A 26,643-nucleotide genomic window follows, 5' to 3' on the forward strand; every position below is an offset into this window, starting at 1 on the left:
AATAGATGATAGATCTGAGATTTATATGAGATAGATAGATAGATAGATAGATAGATAGATAGATAGATAGATAAATGAGATAGATAGATAGATAGATAGATAGATAGATAGATAGATAGATAGATGAGATAGATAGATAGATAGATAGATAAATGAGATAGATAGATAGATAGATAGATAGATAGATAGGTAGAAACATAGGAGATAGAGAATAGATAAATATGAGATAGGATCTGAGATAGGTAGATAGATCCAAACACAGACAGACCCTGAGCATGTACAGACTGAGCACCCACAGCCTGGAGATGAAGACGGGACGGCACAGGTAGACATAAAAGCTGTGAGAGAGCAGCCTCTGTGCAGGGGGCCCTGGAGAATGAGGCTACACTGCAGCAAATACTCACCCGTGAGGGCCACTTACCGTATTTTTCGCCCCATAAGACGCACTTCCCCCCAAAAAAAAAAATCGGGGGGAAATGCCCCTGCGTCTTATGGGGCGAATGCTGACAATTTAACATCGCTGGATGCGATGTAGAGTGAGCGGGGGCCGGGGGAGGGACTGGGAGGAGGAGCTGGGGGCTGGGAATAGCGGCGGGGCGGTGCAATCAATGTACTATAGCCCCGCCCCGCCGCTCCGGTATACTAATATTAAATGTCTTATTCAATTAAAATGTATTAGATATGCCCCCTCACTCCTAAATTGCTAATCGTACCTTACATCCTATTCCTAGGTTCTGTAATACAGGCCGGGTGGGCGGCAGCGTAACTCCTTGATGTCACGTGCCTGCACCGCCTACTTTATGAATGAAGCAGGCGGCGCAGGCAAGTGACGTCAGTGAGTGACGCGCCGGACGCCCGGCCTGCATTACAGAACCTAGGAATAGGATGTAAGGTACTATTAGGAATTTAGGAGGGAGGGGGCATATCTAATACATTTTAATTGAATAAGACATTTAATATTAGTATACTGGGGGCGGCAGAGGCGGGGGGGGGCGAGCTGATCCGTGGATGGCACAGTTAAGGGGGGGGGGTCTGTGGATGCCACTGTTATGGGCTGGGGGGCTGTGGATGCCACTGTTATGGGCTGGGGGGCTGTGGATGGCACTGTTATGGGGTGGGGGGTCTGTGGATGGCACATATATAACAGTGCCACCCACAGATCCCCCCTGTAACAGTGCCATCCACAGATCCCCCCTGTAACAGTGCCATCCACAGATCCCCCCCTGTAACAGTGCCATCCACAGATCCCCCCCATAACAGTGTCCATCATCCACAGATCCCCCCCATAACAGTGTCCGTCATCCACAGATCCCCCCCATAACAGTGTCCGTCATCCACAGATCCCCCCATAACAGTGTCCGTCATCCACAGATCCCCCCATAACAGTGTCTGTCATCCACAGATCCCCCCATAACAGTGTCCTTCACAGATCCCCAGTAATAGTGCCACCCACAGACCACCATTAGTTCCAAACCCACCAAAAGCACACCTTTTGGTTAAAAATAATTTTTTTCTTATTTTCCTCCCCAAAAACCTAGGTGCGTCTTATGGGCCGGTGCGTCTTATAGGGCGAAAAATACAGTACTTCCAGAGACACTCTGCTCACATCCCGGATTTTACCTCCATAGATGGGGAGAGAAAACTCCACATCCTATTGGGGAAAGAGGAGTCCACTGTGGAGATTGCTGTCCAATATATCTCCACCTGCCACCAACTGAGAGGAAGATGAGATATCTTGGAGTATTATGCCTTAATACTGACCCTACAACTCAATCCCTTTACTACCCACTATATGTGGAGACACAATGGACTATTATACTTCTATACTGCCCCCTTAACCCAACATCCACCCCCTTTAATCCCCACATCGAACGATAGATAGATAGCTAGATAGATAGATAGATAGATAACTGGGTCCACAATACCTATTATTCTTTTTTACTTTGGCAATGCTAAATGTTTCAATCATAAAGGAACTCCCTAATGACACAGAGCAAATGTATAACATGCTGGAAATTCAAATGAATAGTCGCCCATGTAACCCATGGATGAGCCAGATCCACCAGAGCAGGAGCCGCCCTGGTCCAATCCTGAGGACCTGCTCTACAGTAGAATGCTCACATGCCCTAACAGATTATATGGACTAGGGTTGTCCTGGTGAGACAATCCTTTAAAGTTTGTATTTGTACCTTTTAAATCTACTTTCACACTGGCGTTTTGGCTTTCCGTTTGTGTGATCCGTTCAGGGCTCTCACAAGCGGTCCAAAACGGATCAGTTTGCAGTCTAAATGGAAAAGGATCCGCTCAGAATGCATCCGTTTGCCTCCGTTCAGTCTCCATTCGGCTTTGGAGACAGACACTAAAACGCTGCTCAAGACAGGTCCGTCTTGGCTATGTTACAGATAATACAAACGGATCCGTTCTGAACGGATGCATGCGGTTGTATTATCTGAACGGATGCGTTTGAGCAGATCCGTGACGGATCTGCACCAAACGCGAGTGTGAAAGTAGCCTAAGAAAGTCATTTAGAAATGCAATTTCAATGTCATGATTTATGAATAGTAACTATAAGAATGATGTCTCATTGAAAAACAAAATATATCGCTTTCTATTCAATAACCAAGTAACCAATTTTCTACATTCTCAAGTAGGTTTTTTTTTACATAAAAAAGCATTTAGTACAGAAATGGAGGTAATGAAGGAAGGGGTCGGGCATCTCCTACAGGTCCTTCTCAAAAAATTAGCATATTGTGATAAAGTTCATTATTTTCTGTAATGTACTGATAAACATTAGACTTTCATATATTTTAGATTCATTACACACCAACTGAAGTAGTTCAAGCCTTTTATTGTTTTAATATTGATGATTTTGGCATACAGCTCATGAAAACCCAAATTTCCTATCTCAAAAAATTAGCATATTTCATCCGACCAATAAAAGAAAAGTGTTTTTAATACAAAAAAAGTCAACCTTCAAATAATTATTTTCAGTTATGCACTCAATACTTGGTCGGGAATCCTTTTGCAGAAATGACTGCTTCAATGCGGCGTGGCATGGAGGCAATCAGCCTGTGGCACTGCTGAGGTGTTATGGAGGCCCAGGATGCTTCGATAGCGGCCTTAAGCTCATCCAGAGTGTTGGGTCTTGCGTCTCTCAACTTTCTCTTTCCAATATCCCACAGATTCTCTATGGGGTTCAGGTCAGGAGAGTTGGCAGGCCAATTGAGCCCAGTAATACCATGGTCAGTAAACCATTTGCCAGTGGTTTTGGCACTGTGAGCAGGTGCCAGGTCGTGCTGAAAAATGAAATCTTCATCTCCATAAAGCTTTTCAGCAGATGGAAGCATGAAGTGCTCCAAAATCTCCTGATAGCTAGCTGCATTGACCCTGCCCTTGATAAAACACAGTGGACCAACACCAGCAGCTGACATGGCACCCCAGATTAACACTGACTGTGGGTACTTGACACTGGACTTCAGGCATTTTGGCATTTCCCTCTCCCCAGTCTTCCTCCAGACTCTGGCACCTTGATTTCCGAATGACATGCAAAATTAGCTTTCATCCGAAAAAAAGTACTTTGGACCACTGAGCAACAGTCCAGTGCTGCTTCTCTGTAGCCCAGGTCAGGTGCTTCTGCCGCTGTTTCTGGTTCAAAAGTGGCTGTAGCCCATTTCCTGCACACGCCTGTACACAGTGGCTCTGGATGTTTCTACTCCAGACTCAGTCCACTGCTTCTGCAGGTCCCCAAGGTCTGGAATCGGTCCTTCTCCACAATCTTCCTCAGGGTCCGGTCACCTCTTCTCGTTGTGCAGCGTTTTCTGCCACACTTTTTCCTTCTCACAGACTTCCCACTGAGGTGCCTTGATACAGCACTCTGGGAACAGCCTATTCGTTCAGAAATTTCTTTCTGTGTCTTACCCTCTTGCTTGAGGGTGTCAATGATGGCCTTCTGGACAGCAGTCAGGTCGGCAGTCTTACCCATGATTGCGGTTTTGAGTAATGAACCAGGCTGGGAGATTTTAAAAGCCTCAGGAATCTTTTGCAGGTGTTTAGAGTTAATTAGTTTATTCAGATGATTAGGTTAATAGCTCGTTTAGAGAACCTTTTCATGATATGCTAATTTTTTGAGATAGGAATTTTGGGTTTTCATGAGCTGTATGCCAAAATCATCAATATTAAAACAATAAAAGGCTTGAACTACTTCAGTTGGTGTGTAATGAATCTAAAATATATGAAAGTCTAATGTTTATAAGTACATTACAGAAAATAATGAACTTTATCACAATATGCTAATTTTTTGAGAAGGACCTGTATGTCTCAATGGCATTTCCACAGTTCACAGGAGCAGTTGCCTTCAGATCACTCCACTTCCTGAAGACTCATTTTTCCTTCAGGCACCGCTGTGTCTGAGATGCCTTGTGAAATAAGATCTTGGCAATGAAGCAGGTTAGACGTGAAATAAAGTAACATCCTACACCCTCACAAAGCTGATGGCGAAAATAAACGCCATTTTTACACAACTGAACACTGTATGGACACCGAAAGAAATAAAAAATATAAAAAAAGTGGTAAACTAGACATCCACCGTCTCTGAGATAAAAAGACGCTGACGTGTAAGGAGAGTGACGTGACCTTCATCAGAACATAAGGTTCACATCGTGTAGCATGCATGAAACCCACGTTGCTGGCCTCGAGAAAGGAAGGGGAGGCTGAAAAACTGGCAAGCACTGATCTGAGTAACATTGTAAAATACTCACTTTCTGGCGCAATATGTACCAACAACTATGTATATCTATTTACATATGACTTTTTTATTCAAGTAGAATTTGGATACATTGGACTCAAAGGAGTATAAAAATCAACAACAAAGTTGTCAACAATTAAAGAATAATAAAATATATATGTAAAGCAATAACTTATCTGGCAATCCTCCTGTCTCTAGAGCATGTACACACTGACAAATAATTACATATAGAGATGCCGCGGAGACTTCGCACTTAAAATAATAATTTAAAATTAATGCTGATACATTGGAGCAATCCAAATAGTGATTGTAGAGATGGTTAGTCATTATTCAAAGTCCATGGCAGTGTGCAAGTCTCAAATATTCAATATATCTTGTTTGGATGCATCATGTTCCGATCTGTTCTATTTAGTTCTTCAAATAGCCAAATGTATATTTAAAAACGTATTATAGTCTCTTTCCATATAGATGCATATAGTAGAAGTATAGCTCCATGCGTTTGACCGCTACGCGCCTTACCCCTCCAACCGTGATGTGAGGATTTACCTGTTCTGTTTGGCAAGTGTGAGCACCAAGCTATTCATACACCAGTAGTAGCTGAGGCACTATTGTGTTCTGAAGCGATGATACGACACAAATTCAGTTGTCTTCATAGTCACAAATCACACACGACCAGGTTCAGGTGATCAAGGCCAAATATGTAAGCGGTAATAATATTAGAAACTATTATTACATGAATCACCGCAATTAAAACATAACGTTTATTGATATATCATAGTAAAAATAAAGCCCACATTTTTATTTATTTTATGAGACAAGGACACACCAAACATGCGATCAGTGCGATCTCAAATTGCCTCCAAAACAATACAACACATAATCCAATAGGCAAGGACAGGAGGGAGGATAGGGTAGAGAGATAGGGGCACTGGGACGCTGCCCCTCTGTAACCCTAAAAACTCACTCCAATGGGACTCCCTCTCTAAGCTGCCCCTTACTGTCCTTACAGTGACTAATATAGCATAATTGCACCTGGGCCTATTGAGTCACATTTTGGATACCATTTTCTCCCCTTTCTGTTTCCTTTTGCTCTTGAGAAGCTGGGCAGTCACTGTTGCCTTATTAAGGGACAGTAAGGGGCAGCTTAGAGAGGGAGTCCCATTGGAGTGAGTTTTTAGGGTTACAGAGGGGCAGCGTCCCAGTGCCCCTATCTCTCTACCCTATCCTCCCTCCTGTCCTTGCCTATTGGATTATGTGTTGTATTGTTTTGGAGGCAATTTGAGATCGCATTGATTGCATGTTTGGTGTGTCCTTGTCTCATTTAAGAAAAATGTGGGCTTTATTTTTACTATGATATCAATAAACGTTATGTTTTAATTGCGGTGATTCATGTGATAATAATCTTCATAGTCATGACTAAAAAAATATATTTGGTGAGAATAAGGAAAACACTATACAAATACACTTTAGGCATCAATATTTCCAGAAACATAACTAAAGATTTCCAACGAAAACATTTGTGAAATTTCATATTGTGAATTACATGCTTGTTAAAATTGAGCTAAACTGAAATGACTCTATGGAGCCACTAAACGTGGACTTGCATCATCAGGATAGTAACCTGTGGTACTGCCCCCATGGGCCTGGTCAATAAGAGGGTCATGTTGTGCTGCCTGTCACTAATCAGCAGTGATTTGGCACATTATATCCATTTGGCATATTGGAAGATGCGCCAAACTGGGCCAGAACACTGCCAGACTTGATGTAGACCAAGTGTGTTGTCGGCAAGAAATTTACATCAAAAACTAACTTTGAACTTTAATAAATGTGTCAAAACTTTGCTTACAGGGATTTACTTGGAGTTCTTTATTGATCCTCGGGATAGGTTGTTGATATCAAATCTGTGGGGGTCCAACTCTCAGCACACATGCCAAGCAGCTGTTGGAAGAGACTGTGGTGCTCCGGTGAGCGACCACTTTCTAGTCCACTGACTTCACAATCATTGGTCACATGGCCTATATGCAGCTCAGTCCTATTCAAATAAATGGGCCTGGGCTGTGATGTGAAGCACAGCCGCTATATAACGTACGGTGCTGTGTTTACTAAGCTGTGAGGAGGCCACAGAACTTACCGGAGCCCCGCTGCCTCTTCAAACAGCTGATTGACAGGAGTAGGACCACCACTGATCTGATATGGATGACCTATCTTGAAGATAGGTCATCAATATCAAGCTCCAGGAATACCTCTTTAACCATGTTCACTATCTAAAGTTCCGACACTAAAGTATGGCACAAACATCTGTTCTCTTGGGTGCAAATCAAGAATAAATTTGTCCAAAAAAGGTAAATCCATAATTGTAATAAATCTGCCCCATACAGTGTTTTAATGTACAGTATATACTAATTTATTTTTTTCTACCAGTATGGTTTAGTACACGTCTGTTGATTATTGTATCATATCACCTAAGAGATGACATAGGAATTCCCAATTGTCTCCAACACAGATCAGTTTCTCCAGAACATCCCACACTGCACAATATCTTCTAACGGTCTCTTACACTATAACAGTCATCACATATGAAATCCTCTACACCTACAGATGATCGTAATGTCTACTGAGATTGTGTGGGAAGAGGCAAGGTCAGCACAATTAGAAGGAACACTTCTCTTTATTGGGCAAGAAACATGGTCCTCAGAGAACCCGGTTCACCCATTCAAACAGCCAGGGGTGTAGTTATAGGGGAACAGAAGTAGTAGCTACAACTGGGACCAGTTCCTTGAAGGGGCACACAGGTCCCTCTGACACATAAAACAAAACCAGCATTATATTTGGCACATGGTAAATGAAATTTGCATTGAGGCCCAGGAGCTTCGAATTGCAACTCTGCAAGTAAAAATGTGTTGTATGTCTCATGATCTATCAGAAGAACTCAACATTTCATGGGTGTTCTCATCATAGAAATTCATGGCATATACACAGAATATGTCATATAAGCCCTAGAGATGTGGGTCTTAGGTACTGGCCACTGGGAATTGAGGGGCACATGCACGACCTTCTTCATTCAGCTTTAAGAAAGAACCAAATATAACCAAGCAAACGTGTTTGGCTGTTTTTAGAGTTCCCACAGAAGTGAATGGAGACGTACACACAAGCAGCCACCTCTGCATTCATGGAAGCCTTGCCACCAGGCAGGGCAGGTGGTCGGGAAAACCACATTCTGGAAATAGATGCAGGTGCCAAAGGTAAGACTTGCATCTATCAGACATTTATGTGATCTACTATAAATGTCTAAGATGGGAACATCCCTTTAAATTCAGGGACATTCCCTCTAAGCATTACTTCTAAGAGAGCATATGTACCATACAGTACACACAGCTCCTTTATCTCCGTACCAATTGTGCCACTGGCTCCTGCAAACAACTCCTCCCTATTCACTCTATAGCCCATGACGCCTCCTCTTTATCCATTTGACCTGTATTGCATTGCATTTACAAAAAAAGTATTTTGAAAAGTGAATGAAATGGCTTCACATGGTTTAAAATTTTATTTCCAACCTTAAAGTTAATACAAGACACTTCTTGATGTATTGTGATTGTCCATGTTGCTTCCTTGATTCATTTTTACATGACTTTACACTTCCAGTGGTGGCCGTGCTTGCACATGATAGGAAAAAGTGCAGGCTTCTCTGGTGGATGAGAATGTGGGAGTGTGCATAAGGCTACTTTCACACTAGCGTTCGATCGGATCCGTTCTGAACGGATCCGATCATAATAATGCAGACGGAGGCTCCGTTCAGAACGGATCCGTCTGCATTATTTTAGCATATAAAAGCTAAGTGTGAAAATAGCCTCGTACGGATCCGTCCAGACTTTCAATGTAAAGTCAATGGGGGACGGATCCGCCTGAAGATTGAGCCATATTGTGGCATCTTCAAACGGATCCGTCCCCATTGACTTACATTGTAAGTCTGGACGGATCCGCACGCCTCCGCACGGCCAGGCGGACACCCGAACGCTGCAAGCAGCGTTCAGCTGTCCGCCTGTCCATGCGGAGGCGAGCGGAGCGGAGGCTGAACGCCGCCAGACTGATGCAGTCTGAGCGGATCCGCTCCATTCAGACTGCATCAGGGCTGGACGGCTGCGTTCGGGTCCGCTCGTGAGCCCCTTCAAACGGAGCTCACGAGCGGACCGACGAACGCTAGTGTGAAAGCAGCCTAAGCCAGTACTTTTTTCTGATAGTGCGCAAGCATGACCACCGCTGCTGGATTGCAGGGTGGTCGCAACCCCTGGATACGGGCAGTATATAATGTGATGGAAAAATGAATCCAGACAGCAATGGATAATAACAATACATTAGTAACTGCCTAGTATTAGCTTTATCTACATGATAAATGCCATTTACTGACGTAAGACAACCCCTTTAAGATTCTAGTGATGTGCAGGTCCAATAGGCTGTACTACTGAGGAGTTTATCAGCTTTATGGGCAGTTTTATTTAGGTTACTGCTGAATTGCAAGTAAAAATCCAATTAAAACTTCATTCCTGCATTGCTGTATTACAGTACCCCTTGCCAATCATGTATAATGACCCATTTAATCAACCCTCATTGCAGTAATTGAAGCAGCCCGGAGGGCAGACCGAGCTCCCGCAGTCACCGCGGCCGCTAAGTATGTAATTACTAATAATGCGCTTCTGTCGATGGAAGCTCCAGCAAGTGGCCTCAAATAAACACTTGACAGAAGCCGATGGAAATGAAATCTTTGACATTGTTCAACCATCTCATTATTCCAAAGTAGCTGAATAATTAAACCTCGCATCATATGCTCTAGTAATGAGTAGCGAGATGAGAGAAAACCATATATATTTCATAACGATCACTGTACAGTGTTATTTATTGTTCCCTTTAATCAATCTGCTGATACTATATAATTGATTATAAACCTTTCCAGTGTCGGAAATAATGATTCCACAGGAGTAAAACGTAGAGAAAAGGCCTAATTATCTCAAGGCTGGCTAATATTCTTCAGTAAACGGCACTGACAAAGTAAAGAACTAATTAATAGAAAACTCAAGTGTGAGATCCGTCCATGTTTGGCTGACATGGCAAGCCTTGGTCATGAGAGACTTCAGTGGCTGCTCTTACATCTGATTTGTTTAAGATGGATACAAAGAATAACCGTCTGGGTAAAATAACCCAAATCTCTAATATATTATATGTATATATATTACACTATATGGAGAGAACTCTTGGGACATGCCTGTTAATCATTGAATTCAGGTGTTTCATTCAGTCCCATTGCCACAGGTGTATAAAATCCAGCACCTCGCCAATTAATCTGTCTTTACAAATATTGGTGAAAGACGGAGTAGTTCTAAAGAGGTCAGGGAATTGTAACAAGTCAGTTCATGAAATTTCTTTCCTCCTAGATATTCAACAATTAACTGTGAATGGTGTTACTGCAATGTGGATGCATTTAGGAACCACAGCAACTCAAAACGTAAAGTTACAAAGCGACGTTACCAAGTGCTGAGGCATCTAAAAGTCACCAATGCTCTGCCCGCTCAATAACTGCAACCTCCTCTGGCATTAACATCAGCACTGGGTGCTGGGGAGCTTCATGGCATGGGTCCATGCCTTCCATCACCAAGCACAATGCCAAGTGTTGGATGGAGGGGTGTAAAGCACGCTGCCACTAGACTCTGGAGCACTGAAAATGTGCTCTGTGAGTGATGAATCACACTTCTGTCTGGTTGAGTGATTTTGGTGTGAAAGAACTTAAAGAACTCCAGGAAAAAAATGATTACTCTCTGACCTGCTTGAACGGTAAATGACAATCTGTATTGAAGGTAATCTTCTTACCAGTGTCTGTATTTGTGAGTTATCCCCTCCCTTCTCATCCTCAGCTGTGTCATGTGACCAACAACCAGACTCTCCAAATAACCCAGCATCTTATGTGTGGACAGGTAATCAGTTTCTCTATGTATTTCTATGGGAGCCTCAATGTCAGTCGCATAGAATGAATGGAGAAGTAACTGACTTCCTGTCCTGTGTCAGTTGCAGATCAGAGAGTAGGTCACATGACACAGCTGAGGATCCGAATGGAGGTTATAACTCACAAATACAGCCACTGGTAAGAAGATTACCTTCACTACAATTTACACCATGTACCTTTTTAGCAGGTGAGAGAATACATTTTTTTGCAGGATTTCTTATTTAAAGTACAAGACACTGGAATTGGATAATAGTAAGGATGGCAATGGTTTCCTTAAACAACAAAGAGCAACCCATTTTTATTTTTAGTCCATTATTAATTTTTTCCTTTTTTCATATTTTGGTGCTTTTCTCTTTTTCTTTCTTTTTCTCTCTCGCTCCCTCTCTTTTCTCTGTAGATTTGGTTAGGAGTACTGGGGGTCTCATGATATTGTGTGGGAACTACTGTCTGAATTCAAGGGTTGCTGCTGAGCAGAGGTTTTTGATCAGTCACTGAAAAAAGGGCTTTGTGTGCTGTTCAGCTTGACTATATAGAAACATATCAGCAAAGGAAAATGAGTTGATGAGCATTTTTTTTTAAGGAGACAAGGTGATATATTGGTGTCATACTAATAGCTGTGTGAGTAACCCCATTCCCCACAGGAGTACTGTGTGTTTGTTTCCTGTGCACCCCTCGTCCCCACAGAAGGTACTGTGTGTTCTCTGTGCACCCCTTTTTCCACTCCAGGTCAATTGGAAGCCCTATCCTGTGGTCAGGTCACTATTCAGAGCCAAAACCGAGGCTGGTATATCTCATTAGGAGACTCTGAGGGCCTCCGTGTGTCGGCGAGAGCCCTTTTCCTCACACTGATTATTTTCCTGAGGTCTAACTAGGGTGAACAGAGTCCGTGTGTCGGTGCCAGAAACCCTAGAGCAACTCAGAGGCGAACGAAGGGGAGTAGCAGCCCTCATTGGCGTAGGTCGCGGGACAGTTCCATGCGTAGGTCGCGGGAAACTGTATGCTCGAGCATGGGTTTAGGGAAAATTAGGGAACAGAAGGCTACCACTTCTGACTATAGGACAGCCAAGCAGTACATGAAATCCATCTATGGAGGAGGAGTTGTTAAGCCCCTCAAAGATTGGCACCAAGGGACTGTAGGTTCAGAGTGGACCATCCCCAAAGAAGGGACCTTTGAGGTCTGGATTGGGAAAAAGTTTGTCTGTAAATTCCCCACTAGACTCCAAAGCCAAGGTTCCCTCCAGAAAGCAGAACTGTGGCTGCACGAATCCATCGATCTCCAGCAACAGGGCATTCAAAAGTCCCAGACAGTGCAAACTAACACTGTCATGTGCTCCCGTCCCGCTAAGACTGCAGAGTCCAAGAAGCGCTTTTCTCTTTCTCTATCTCTCTCTCATCCCTCCCTCATCTCTCCATCTAACCTTGAGTCGATGCACCATGTTTAATCCAGCTTCTCTTCGTCCTGGTTTTAAGGACGATGAGAAGGGGGGAAAGTGGTGCCGAAAACAACGATCTTCGAACTTTATAACCTCTCAAATGTCAATCAATTTCTAAACCATCACGACTGCCTTTTCTTTGATGGTACTTAGGTCAGATTTTTGCAAAGAAGGTAAAAACCACGGCCGATCCATGGCCTGAATGTTCCGCTGTAACCCTTTTATTCCATCAGGTATGCCTCCAGGCAGCCCCACAGGTTATCACCCGATGTCCACCACCGGGTTCGGGAGTTTCTCCCGGACCCAGACTCAATAACCTGTGTTCATTCTAGTCAACCAGGTGATTGGGTCGTGCTAAAGAAACATCCGAGGACAGGACTAGAGCCGAGATATCTTGGGCCATTCCAGGTGCTGCTGATGACGCCAACCTCTCTGAAGTTCGATGGACGAGACAACTGGATCCACACCGGTCACTGCAAGAAGCTGCTTAACTAAGTCAAAGAATGCAGAGTATCACTTTTGTTTATTTGTTACAAGGAGGCATTTGTTGATAGACAATATTAATATTAGCTCTGGCTCCTGCTCCTCGCTTTTTAATCCTGTATGGGTGTCCGGGCAGCTAGGCGCTGGTAGATTTGGGATCCTCCAGTTGTGAGGAAGGTATACGGTTATGCCAGGCTAGCAGACACCATTGACAAGGGTCAGGCCCATACTGACAGGAGCTGGGAAGGGGCGGAGCTATGACTAGTGAGAGTCAGAATCCTTTTTAAAACTTTGGGAGGTCTTGGGGCTCACTGGTTTTCCATCGGATCCAGGCGAAAGGAAATAGGACATATACTTATGTTTTTTTGTTTCCATTCCTTCTATACGCCGGAGTGAAATGTTCCTGATGTCTAATCGACTGAGTTAGGCTACTTTCACACTTGCGTTAGGAGCGGATCCGTCTGGTGTCTGCACAGACGGATCCGCTCCTATAATGCAAACGCTTGCATCCGTTCAGAACGGATCCGTTTGCATAACTGTTTATTTCAGATCTGATTTTTCACTTCGGAAAACTCAGATCCGACAGTATATTCTAAACACAGAAGCGTTCCCATGGTGATGGGGACGCTTCATGTTAGAATATACTGAGAACTGTGTACACGACTGCCCCCTGCTGCCTGGCAGATGCTGCCAGGCAGCAGGGGGCAGACCCCCCCCCCTCCTGTATTTAACTTATTGGTGGCCAGTGCGGCCCCCCCTCCCTCCCCAGTATTAAATATGACCAGTGCGGCCTCCCCCTCCCTCCCTCCCCAGTATTAAATATTACCAGTGCGGCCCCCTCCCTCTATATTTATTGGTGGCCGGGCCAGTGCGGATTCCAAGTATTGTGAGCAGTGCGGCCTCCCCTCTCCCCCCCTAATTAAAATCCCCCCCCCCCCATCATTGGTGGCAGCGGAGAGTACCGATCGGAGTCCCAGTTTAAATCGCTGGGGCTCCGATCGGTTACCATGGCAACCAAGACGCTATTGCAGTCTTGGCTGCCATGGTTACTTGGCAATAAATACAAGCATTATACTTACCTGAAGAGCTGCGATGTCTGACCGGCCGGGAGCTCCTCCTACTGGTAAGTGAAAGGTCTGTGCGGCGCATTGCCTATAGCACAGACCTGTCACTTACCAGTAGGAGGAGCGCCCCCCCGGTCAGACATCGCAGCTCTTCAGGTAAGTATAATGCTTGTATTTATTGCTAAGTAACCATGGCAGCCAAGACTGCAATAGCGTCTTGGTTGCCATGGTAACCGATCGGAGCCCCAGCGATTTAAACTGGGACTCCGATCGGTACTCTCCGCTGCCACCAATGATGGGGGGGGGGGTGATTTTAATTAGGGGGGGAGAGGGGAGGCCGCACTGCTCACAATACTTGGAATCCGCACTGGCCCGGCCACCAATAAATATAGAGGGAGGGGGCCGCACTGGTCATATTTAATACTGGGGAGGGAGGGAGGGGGAGGCCGCCGCACTGGTAATATTTAATACTGGGGAGGGAGGGGGAGGCCGCACTGGTCATATTTAATACTGGGGAGGGAGGGAGGGGGAGGCTGCCGCACTGGTAATATTTAATACTGGGGAGGGAGGGGGGCCCGCACTGGCCACCAATAAGTTAATTACAGGAGGAGGGGGGGGGGGGGGGGGGGGGGTCTGCCCCCTGCTGCCTGGCAGCATCTGCCAGGCAGCAGGGGGCAGTCATGTACACAGTTCTCAGTATATTCTAACATGAAGCGTCCCCATCACCATGGGAACGCCTCTGTGTTAGAATATACTGTCGGATCTGAGGTTTACGATGTAACTCAAATCCGATGGTATATTCTAACATAGAGGCGTTCCCATGGTGATGGGGACGCTTCAAGTTAAAATATACCATCGGATCGGAGAAAACTCCGATCTGATGGGGACTCCTGACTTTGCATTGAAAGTCAATGGGGGACGGATCCGTTTGAAATTGCACCATATTGTGTCAACGTCAAACGGATCCGTCCCCATTGACTTGCATTGTAAGTCTGGACGGATCCGTTTGGCTCCGCACGGCCAGGCGGACACGAAAACGCTGCAAGCAGCGTTCAGGTGTCCGCCTGCTGAGCGGAGCGGAGGCCAAACGGTGCCAAACTGATGCATTCTGAGCGGATCCGCATCCACTCAGAATGCATTGGGGCTGTACGGATCCGTTCGGGGCCGCTTGTGAGAGCCTTCAAACGGAACTCACAAGCGGAGCCCCGAACGCTAGTGTGAAAGTAGCCTTACTGAAGCCCGAATAGACAAGACGCCCTGAAGACCAAACCATGGACCAGATGCAGAGGATCCCAAACCAGCCGGTGACCAACACGAAACGCCATCTCCTAAGTCACCTTCCGAAGAAAAGAAGCTGCGTGTCAAGATTGACGTTCTGTTTTCCATCATCTGTTTTGTTTTATGGATTCAGGACTTTTCGTAGACAAGACTGTTTTTTTTTTAAAGAAGATCAAGATTCATCAAGGGACACTGGGGAGCATATGACAAAAAGGGGGGACTGTTGTGGGAATTTTATTATGCGGACATTTTATCTTAGGATGCGTGTGTGTTTTTATAGATTGTGATCTGTCTCCCTGTGTCGGATTTAGCCAAAGAACACTCTAGCAGAGGGTACTTTGGCTGAATCGGGACCAGTGGTAAAACCGTCAGTATGAGAACATCTTTATTACATACTGATCACTCTGGAGCAGTATTGAGTGAGGTCCATGCACACAGTGATGGGGGGTGGGCGGCCACCTGGCTGGTCGGGTAGTGGGCATGACTCATCCTTCCTTATACAGGGATGGGGTGTGTCCATTGTCTGCCCAGCCACATTGACTGCCCCTCCCTGTCCTTTGATATGTCATCACTTCCTGCATCCTTGTCTTCCTATGTCATCACTTCCTGCATCCTTGTCTTGGGCCAGCCCCTTTTACACCTTTTGTGAGTAAATAAAAGTGAACACACTGGGCAGGGAGGAGGAGGAGTGCTCAGCAAGCATTCAATCAAGACGGTAGCACCTGGGTCTGTCTCTAACTGCGGCTGATGGAGGATGGACTTACCTTTTTCCTTACACAAACTTTGATGCGAGCTGATTACAACTATTAATATTTCTACAACAGTGTAGACCCCAGGACACAGGGAGGATATCCATTGTATCTGGGGGGGGAGCCCCGATGGGGTCACATCTCCTCCATCCACATCTCAGAGAACAGGTTTATTACTGCCCCCTACATCAGTGGTCACCTGTACAACAGCAGCCCCATGGACCGCGCAACAATCCCCATGTGCAGAGCACCGCCCCCTACATCAACCCTCATGTGCAGAACATCACCCCCTACATCAACCCTCATGTGCAGAGCATCGCCCCCTACATCAACCCTCATGTGCAGAGCATCGCCCCCCTACATCAACCCTCATGTGCAGAGCATCACCCCCTACATCAACCCTCATGTGCAGAGCATCACCCCCTACATCAACCCTCATGTGCAGAGCATCACCCCCTACACCAACCCTCATGTGCAGAGCATCACCCCCTACACCAACCCTCATGTGCAGAGCATAACCCCCACATCAACCCTCATGTGCAGAGCATTACCCCCTACATCAACCCTCATGTGCAGAGCATAACCCCCTACATCAGTGGTCACCTGTACAACAGCAGCCCCATGGAGCGCGCAACAACCCTCATGTGCAGAGCATCACCACCTACATCAACCCTCATGTGCAGAGCATCGCCCCCTACATCAACCCTCATGTGCAGAGCATCACCTCCTACATCAACCCTCATGTGCAGAGCATCACCACCTACATCAACCCTCATGTGCAGAGCATCACCACCTACATCAACCCTCATGTGCAGAGCATTACCCCCTACATCAATCCTCGTGTGCAGAGCATCATACCCCTATATCACATCTCCTGCATCAATTGTCACGTGCAGAACATCATCCCCCTATATCACATCTCCTACACCAATCCTTATGTGCAGAGCATCACCACCTACATCAACCCTCATGTGCAGAGCATCACCCCCTACATCAACCCTCATGTGCAGAGCATCACCCCCTACATCAATCCTCATGTGCAGAGCATTACCCCCTACATCAATCCTCGTGTGCAGAGCATCATACCCCTATATCACCCCCTACACCAATCCTCGAGTGCAGAACATGACCCCCCTATATCACACCTCCTACACCAATCCTTATGTGCAGAGCATCACCCCCTACATCAACCCTCATGTGCAGAGCATCACCCCCTACATCAACCCTCATGTGCAGAGCATCACCACCTACATCAACCCTCATGTGCAGAGCATCACCCCCTACATCAATCCTCATGTGCAGAGCATTACCCCCTACATCAATCCTCGTGTGCAGAGCATCATACCTCTATATCACATCTCCTGCATCAATCTTTATGTGCAGAGCATCGCCCCCTACACCAATCCTCGAGTGCAGAACATCACCCCCCTATATCACACCTCCTACATCAATCTTTATGTGCAGAGCATCATTCCCTCCCCCCATTCGGTTGCGTCCATGAACTCGCTCTCCTCTTCACCAACGGCCTATGAAACTTCTCTTGTAATCTGGAGGCCCCGCCCACCAGACGAGGAGACCCCGCCTCTTCCCGTGACATCATACCTACCAGGAGCAGCTCCATTCTAGTCACTAGGGTCCAGCAGTAGTTATGTCGGCTTCCGCCCAGCCTCAGGTGTAAAAGAGCGGCCGCCAGACAGATGCTGCCATTCATGTAGCTGCAGGCACTAGGTCAGTGTGCGCCGGCTGGAGGGGCATAGGTGGCTGCAGCAGCAGGTGCCAATGATGGAGGTGGTAGTAGTATGTGGCTGCCTGTATCCTAGTGACAGTATGCTTCTTGTGTGTGCCTGGTTACTGCAGGTGTGGCGCTCTGGGGGAACCTGCCTACACATTGTGGCTTCTGTGAATGGTGTTTGTGTCCTGATTAATGGTGAAATCCTGACTAAAGCAGGAGAATTGGGGAGGCCCTGGATATCTGTCCTGTGTGTGTGACTTTACTATGGACCTGATGTCCATGGCGGCCTACGATTTTTAAATCCTGACTATTGGCTGGAAAAGTAACCTGATGGCGGAATAATTCCATAGGGTATATGCACACGATGCGTATTGTGTGGCTTTTCCTGCAGAAAATCTGCAGCGTGGGGCTAGTTTCACGATAGAGATCAGCAGGCTGTTCCAGCAGGTTTCTCTGGATCCAGCATTGGCGGAAAATACGTGAACGCCGTCTGAAACCATTAACTACTCTGCAAACATGGCAAAAGATGGACTGAAACCACTGCGTGATTCTTGCCATATTTGTCGGGTTGCAGCCAGAACTCCGCCAGACACCATTATAGTTAACGGTGCCGGACGGCATTCACGCAGGTTTCGAAAATGCCATATCTCACAAACGCGAGTGTGAAACTAGCCTTACACGTTACCAGTGAAGAAGATGAGGTTTTACAAAAAGTTCTGTTTCCTTGGGAGACACCTATCTTGGTAGTGGCTCCAGGTGGCGCTAGTGAGCTGGTTCTCTTTCCTTGGGAGATACCTCTGGGTATCGTTTTCCCGTGGAGCACTTCCAGTAAATCTCCATACATGGCTGGTCTCGTGTGGAGATCGACCTGCAATGCTGATTTCAAAACCTGCGGCATGTCCATGGTTTGTGCAGATTTCATCCTACGCAATGCAAAGAGATCCTGGGCAAAGCTGCATCAAAATTTGCACGTAAAACATGCAAATTGTGGCGCGGAAAGTCTTCATAAACTACACTGCCGTGAGCATGTACCTTTTTAGAATTGTTCGTTTTGGAATCTCAATATATACATTTTTAATCCGCTTCAAATGTTTGATACCTCCTCCTTCACCCTGGCAGCCCCCCTGACTTGAGCATCGGAGCAGTTCATGCTCTGCTGCTCTCCTTTGCCCTGCGCTAAATCGCTCAGGGCAAAGGCATTTTTTGGAGATCCGGGGCTCTCCATGGGGCTGCCAGGAAGCCCGGTGATGTCACCGGCACTGATGGGCGGGATTTGGCTCTGCCCTAGCCAGTAAAACAGCTAGGGCAGCACTAAAGCCTGCCCCTCAGAGCCGGTGACGTCACCGAACACAGTGCTGGGCGGAAGCTTCCGCCCGGCAGTGTTATTGTAAACAAAAGAGCCCCTGCCCTGTGCGATTTAGCGCAGGGCAAAGGAGAGCATCGGAGCATCAACAGTGAAATGATGGGTATGTCCGGGTTCAGAGCTGACCCCTTTAACTTAGCTTTAGGGCTCATTCACAAGACTGTATCCATTTTTGTGACCTGCAAATTGCAGAGCCACAGAACACGAATACCGGACATGTGCTTTCCACATTTTGTGGAACAGAACATCCTTCTCCATGATAGAAATGCATATTCTTCACCGCAAATACGGGGAAGAATAGGACATGTTCTATCTTTTGTGCGGGGCCACAGGATGGACATACGGATGCGGACAGCACATGGTTCTCTAGCCGCATCTTTTGCAGCTCCATTGAAATTAATGGGTCCACATCCAATCCGCAAAAAGGATGCGGACAGAAATATACGGTTGTGTGAATGGGCCCTTAATAAGGTGAGACTGACCTATGACAAGTTACCTTGGAAAAGGGCCTAATTTGTGTTTATTAAAGGGGTTCTCTGGGCATTCACACAAACTATGAGCTCTTCTATTCAGATCCCGACTGGATGTGTGTGCTGCTTTTCCTGTTACGCAGCATAGTAGTAACACATGCACACCTCCCGCGGGGACCTGAGCGGAAAAGTTGGCATTCTGTTCAAGTGTAGTGGGGCTGGGGGACGGCTAAGTATGAACGAAACCATCTTTCTTCCACAGGTCTGCTGAATACTGGTATTTTTGATGATGCGCAGAGAACCCCTTTAATTTGTCACTATCACTATATATTACATCATTGGGGGTCCATGTCCCGACATTCCTGCCAATCAGCTGTTTCAGGGAGCTGCTGCACTGACCGGAGCTCTGGTGAGCGACGCAGGCTCCCAGCAGCTTTCTAAGGACAACGCCGTACCTCGTATCGTGGCAGTGCTTGGTATTGCAGCTCAGTCCCATTGACTTGAATAAAGGGCTGAGCGCAGCTATGCCATGTGACCAGTGTACAGTGATGTAATTGGCCAAGCAAGAGGCTGCAGCATTCAAGGCCTCTTAACAGCTGATCGTCGGGGGTCCTGGGTGTCACACCCCTGCATGTCTGAGGATGTCATTAATATCTTTTCCTGGATAACCCCTTTATAGAAGCACACCAACAAAAAAATGTATTCTCTAACCTGTTAGAAAGGTACATGATGTAAACTGTAGTGAATGTAATCTTCTCATCAGTGACTGTATTTGTGAGTTATAACCTCCATTCTGATCCTCAGCTGTGTCATGTGACCAGCACTCTGACTTTCATAATAACCCAGCATCTTGTGTGGACAGGAAGTCAGTTTCTCTATGTATTCCTATGGGAGCCCCAATGTCAGCCTCATAGGAATGAATAGAGAAGTAACTGACTTCCTGTCCTGTGTCAGTTGACAATCAGAGTTGGTCACATGACACAGCTGAGGATCAGAAGGGAGGAGATAACTCACAAATACAGTGACTGGTAAGAAGATTACATTCACTACAGTTTACATCATGTACATTTCTAGCAGGTCAGAGAATAAAACTTTTTTGTTGGAGTGCTTCTTTAAAGGCGCTTGCACAGTGGTATCCCGAAGACTGCGTCATTGTTTACCTGTTATTTGTGGTTCACTCAGCTGTTTATGTACATATATATATTTTTTCTTTACAGGCCAAACTACTGTTGAAGTGTCGTGTAGGAGTATCCCTGCACTACTGATAAGCTTTATCATGCCTGCAAACAAGGTTTTACAGCCGGTTTTAAAACTGAAAGTAGATGAACTATTTCAGTGTTGGCTGAGCGAGACGCCAACGCAGCTACTGCTGAAGGACTACTTAAGACGAATTAAAAATGGCGAAAATGTTCTGCCTGAAAACGTTGACGACAGCGGAGATGCTTCCAGGATGCAGTCTGCTAATAAAATGCTAGATAGCTTGTCCTTATCACCAGTGACTTGTAGTCCTCCATCTCGCTCTCCTTCTGCTCTGCCCATTGGTGCCTTCAGCAGCCCAAGAAGCGGGCTGACTCCAAGAACTTATAGATCAAGACTGGTAAGTAGCTTTTAAGAGTGCTTGGATTTGTCATCTGTATCTCCACTAAATGGATGTATCTAATCTTTACCTTCTTGGTGTAATATTTTAAAGGGGTTATCCCATCTTAGACAATAGGGGCATATCGCTAGGATATGCCCCTATTATCTGATAGGTGCGGGTCTCACCTCTGGGACCTGCACCTACAAGGAGAACGGAGCGGAGAAAGTTGAGGAGGGCGCACCGCGCATGCGCAGCCGCCCTCCATTCATTTCTATGGAGCTGCCGAAAATAGCCGAGCGCTGGCTCGGCTATTTCGGTCAACCCCATAGAAATGAATGGGAGCGGTGGCCTGCGCATGCGCAATGCGCTCCCGTTCACTTCAATGGGAGGGACGGAGAGCTGCACCTGGTGGTGGACGGACCCCGGGAAACCCAGGGTCCTCCAGCCATAACTCTCCCCGGCTCCATTCTCGTTGTAGATGCGAGTCCCAGAGGTGTGACCCGCACCTATGAGACAATGGGGGCATATCCTAGCGATATGCCCCCATTGTCTAAGATGGGATAACCCCTTTAAGTGCCATATATATTGGAAACATATCCTTTCTCCATTTAAAGGGTAACATACATATATATATATATATATATATATATATATATATATATATATATATATATATATATATATATATATATATAATTTTTTATTTTATTTTTTGTATTTGCTGGTTTATTAGAGCTAGGCATGTATACCTGAGTTGGTCTGTCAATGATTGTCAAAAGATCTGTAATTACTTTAGAACAGCTTTCATTAATGACTCCTGTCCCTTTCGACTGCTCTTATAACCTATTCGCTACCAGCGCCGTACATGTACGGCACTGGAGCGATGTGCAAACAGCAGAGACCTGCTGCTAATTACAGTGACCGGCAATAATGCCTATCGCGGTAATTAAATGCTTTAGATCAGGCATCTCAAACTGCGTCCCTCCAGCTGTTGTAAAACTACAACTCCCACAATGCCCTGCTGTAGGCTGATACCTGTAGGCTGTCCGGGCATGCTGGGAGTTGTAGTTTTGCAACAGCTGGAGGGCCGCAGTTTGAGATGCCTGCTTTTAGATGCTTTGACCAAGTGAGATCACAGCAGCTAAATGCGCAATGCTCCGTGTGGCCAATTGGGCCATTGGTAGTTGCACTGAACACTTTCAGCCTCGCTGACACATTGTACTTCATGACAGTGGTAAATTTGAGTCGATATTTCACCTTTTATTTATAAAATTCAAAAAAAAAAATATTTCTCTGCTTTTAAAACAAAGTGATACCTCATAAAATATTCATTACTTAACATTCCTCATATACTTTACGTTGGCATCATTTTGGAGAAGTAGAAGGCTTAGAATTGTAGAAGCAATTCTTAAAATTTTAAAGAAAATTTCCAAAACCCACTTTTTAAGGACCAGTTCAGGTCTGAAGTCACTTTGTGGGGCTTACATAAGTGAAAACCCCGCATAAATGACCCCATTGTAGAAACGACATCCCTCAAGTTACTCTAAACTGATTTTTACTAATTTTGTTAACCCTTTAGGTGTGCCACAAGAATAAAGGGAAAATAGAGAGGACCTTTCTAACTTTCACTTTTTTGGCAGATTTTCCATTTTAATCCATTTTTTTTTCTTTAACACATCAAGGGTTAACAGCCAAACAAAACTCCATATTTTATTACACTGATTCTGTGGCTTACAGAAACACCCCACATGTGGTCGTAAACTGATGTAAGGGCACACGGCAGGGCGCAGAAGAAAAGGAGCGTCGTATGGATGTTGGAAGGCAAATTTTGCTGGATGGTTTTTAGATGCAATGTCCCATTTGAAGCCCCCCTGATGCACCCCTACAGTAGAAACTCTCCAAAAGTGACCCTATTTTGAAACTAGGGGATAAGGTGCCAGTTTTATTGGTACTATTTTGGGGTACATATAATTTTTAATTGCTCTATATTACGTTTTTTGTGAAAGGCACTGATGGGGTAGATCATGTGCTATTTTTATAGACTAAGAAGTTACGGATGCGATGATATCAAATATGTCTACTTTGTTTTCAGTTTTACATAATAAAGCTTTATTTTTTTTATTTTTTTTGTCTCCATTTTCTGAACACCATATTTTATTTTTCTGCCAATGGTCTGGTGCAGGGGCTCTTTTATTGCTGTTTTTATTGGTTCAATTTTTCTGTACATATGATTTCTTGATCATTCATTATTTCACTTTCTGGGGCAAGGTGACCAAAAAATTAGTTTTAGCACGGTTTGTTTCAGCCGGGTTAGGCCATGTGACCTTTTTATAGAGCAGAATGTTAGACGCGGCAATACCTAATATACTTTTTCTTATTTAAGTTTTACACAATGATAGCATTTTTGAAACAAAAAAAATGATGTTTCAGTGTCTCCATAGTCTGAGAGCCATAGCTTTTTTTAATTTTTTTTACAGATTGTCTTAGTTAAGGTCTCATTTCTTGCAGATTGAGGTGACTGTTTGGTACTATTTTGGGGGGCATACGCCTTTTTGATCGCTTGGTGTTGCGCTTTGTAGTGTTAGGTGACAAAAAATGTTTTTTTGGCACTGTTTGTTTAATTTTTTATGGTGTTCATCTGAGGGGTTAGGTCATGTGATATTTTTATAGAGCTGTTTTTTATGGATGCGGTGATACCTAATTTATTTCACTTTAACACAATAATAGCAGTTTGGAAACAAAAAAATTGTTTTAATCTCCATATTCTGACAGCTATAGTTTTTTTTATTTTTTGAGTGATTTGTAGGAGCTCATTTATTTGTATTTTTTTCGGAATGAGGTTACAGTACCATTCTGTGGGACATAAGCCTTTTTGATCGCTTGGAATTGCACTTTTTGTGAAATAAGGTGACAAAAATGGCTTTAAAAAAAAATATATTTTATGGTGTGTGGATCATGTTATCATAAAATCTTTTCTATTAACATTTTATTTAATTTTTGGGGAAATCTTTTTTATTTTTGTAATTTTTATTTTTACATGTGACTGGGGGACATTTGCCTTCACTTTTACAACGCTGTATAGCCTCAGTGCAGGGCTGATTGAGGTCTGTAGAAGACCCAACAGCTCCTGCACTCTCCCTGCCCCGGCTGTCACATAGTGCTTCCTGATCTGTATATACAGAAATTTAGAAGGGAGGGAGGGACACCTGGGAACTGTCTCTGCCTTCTCTCTGGGTCCCCCGCTCGGCAGCTGCACGAATAGAGTGCAGCTGCCATCTCTGGATATTCCAGAACGTCCATTCAGAGATAAACATCCACCCATAGGACGTTTATATCCTATGGGCGGATGTGAAGTGGTTAAATGGCATTTTAGAAATCCCTGATGGAACAAAATGAAAAATTTTAAAAACATAATTTATAGGCTCATATATGGGCCACAAAATCATCACAAAAAATTAAAAGAAAATTGTAAAATTAAAAAAAAATAAGTTTAGCTCCCCTTTCCGTATAATTTAAAAAGTAAATGCCTAAATAACAATAAATATAAACATCATGGGTATCACCGCGACTGAAACAGCCCATACTATTAAAAATAGAAAAAATTCCAATACGGCGAATTGGGTAACTGAAAGAGTCAAAATGGCAGTTTTTTTTCTTTTTTTGCTTCTTACCCAAATTTGTTTATATAATCTAATAAAAGTCACGCTCACTCAAAAAGTGTATCAATAAAAACTACATATTCTTCCGCAAAAATGAGCCCCTAAACAGTTCATCAGACATGAGTATAAAAAAAGTATATTTTTTTTATTTTTATTTTTTGCTTCCCACTACATTTTATGCTGTAATTAATGGTGGCATTAGAAATTACAACCTGTCCCACAAAACATAAGCCCTCATACAGCTATGTGACTGGAAACATAAAAAAAAGTTATGGCTAAAGGAAAATCCAAAAAATGAAAAAAAACTCCAGTTGCTATGGCTTGTCTGTCTGTGGCTAAGAAAACAGAGGGGTGGGCGGGCCTTCACGCTGCATGCCTGCATTAGGTTTCAGAGTGAGGAAGCGTGTCTCTCAGTAATCTAATCTGATTGGCTGGCAGGGAGCTGCTAGCTACAGCAAGTGTGTATGAGAAGTGAGGGAAATAATTTTTGGCCTCAGAGAACTAACTGGCAGAGGAGCCATCTTGAGAAGATCCTCATATTGTAAATGTTTATGCAGCCGTAACTAAGGGAAAACCTCAAGGAAAACAGTGGTATGTGAAGAAACTAAAGATTGCTTTATGCATAATGCTGCCGCAGCAGTAACATTTGCTAAAATTGATTTTTGGATGAAAACGTGAGTTACCCTTTAAGCAATAAGCCTCTGTACCCACTAGCTGTTTTCCCTTTCTATTGGAATAGTGTATTGTGCAGCGCTGTTCCTGCCAGAAAAAGTACCAGAACCTTGATACATACAATGCATTCAGAAAGTCTTCAGACCCTTTCACTTTTTTGATATTGTATGTTGCTGCCTTGTACTCAATACCCCATAATGACAAAGTGAAAAGTTTTTGCTAATTTATGGAAAAGCAAAAACTAAAATCTTGCATTAAAATGCGTATTCAGACCCTTTCAGTACTTAGTTGAAGCACCTTTGGCGGCGATTACAGCCTCCATTCTTCTTGGGTATGATGCCACAAGGTTTACACACCCGGATTTAGGGATTTTCTGCCATTCTTCTCTGCAGATCCTTTCAAGCTCTGTCCGGTTGGATGGGGACCATCAGTGAACAGCCATTTTCAGGTCTCTCCAGAGATATTTGATTGGGTTCATCAGGTTTCTACCTGGGCCTCTCAAGGACACCCTAGGTGTAACAGAAGCCTTCTATTTGTCTGTGTGTTAAGACATTTCGGTCAAGTAATGTCGAACCCCAAACAAGGTTTATGAACAAAATAAAGTTTGCAAACTGTTAAGTATTAAAAGACATTTTGACTATCGAAAGGGGACCGACTGCTCAGCCGGATTCTATGGAACTGTTTTGGTCAGGAGCCCTGTGTGCGGTCGGTCAGAAATGAGGCCTCCAGGAAATTCTTTAACCCCTTCTCTGATTTGGGTTATTTTTATTTTTTGATATGTTGGGCACCCAGATCAGGACTGTCGGGATGTCACATTTGTGGATTTTGGGGTACTTTCTAATGCTTTATAAAGAAATGTGGTTTTACTGCTTGGAGATGATTGGGTTACATGCAGTATCTGACCTAATTATCTCCCAGGCAGGGGGAAGGCATTGTGTGTCCTGTATGGGAATGTCCCGGATTGTGTGGTTATCACACAGTTCTCCCATTAGGTCCAGAGGGGAGGTCTCCTTGCATGTGAACTTGCATATAAGGCCAAGTGTGGCACCAATAAAGTCTGATCTTCTTACCCTCAACTCGCAGCCGTGTCTCATGTTCTAGGGAATAGCTATATTACTACTAGCTCTTGTAAGAGCTGCACATTTGCTAGAAATTCCCAACCGGCTTCTGAAGTTGATGGAGCCACTCTTGCTAGGGGAGAAGGATGTCGCTGACGGTTGATACACTAAGCTACTTCTGTGTTGTCTTGGCTGTGTGCTTGGGGTCATTAGGGGTAATTTATCAAACTGATGTAAAGTAGAACTGGCTTAGTTGCCCATAGCAACCTATCAGATTCCTCATTTTATTTTCTAAAGGAGCTGTCCAAAATGAAAGCTGGAATCTGGTTGCTATGGGCAACTAAGCAAAAACTAACATTTCTACTTT

The 26,643-nt window shown here is 44.6% G+C and overlaps 1 protein-coding gene across 2 annotated transcripts in view; it reads left to right on the forward strand.

Moving 5' to 3' along the window:
* Positions 1-17,338: 17,338 nt before the first annotated feature.
* The window catches only part of PPP2R3B (protein phosphatase 2 regulatory subunit B''beta), an 80,693-nt gene continuing 71,388 nt past the window's right edge, over positions 17,339-26,643 (forward strand). For both annotated transcript variants that reach the window (XM_044287142.1, XM_044287141.1), the window contains exons 1-2: positions 17,339-17,471; positions 20,526-20,905. In XM_044287142.1, coding sequence (XP_044143077.1) covers positions 20,585-20,905 — 321 coding nt within the window. In that variant the 5' untranslated portion in view covers positions 17,339-17,471; positions 20,526-20,584. The remainder of the gene's footprint in view (positions 17,472-20,525; positions 20,906-26,643) is intronic.

This window comes from Bufo gargarizans, chromosome 3 (genome assembly GCF_014858855.1).
Source record: "Bufo gargarizans isolate SCDJY-AF-19 chromosome 3, ASM1485885v1, whole genome shotgun sequence".
NCBI lineage: Eukaryota > Metazoa > Chordata > Amphibia > Anura > Bufonidae > Bufo > Bufo gargarizans.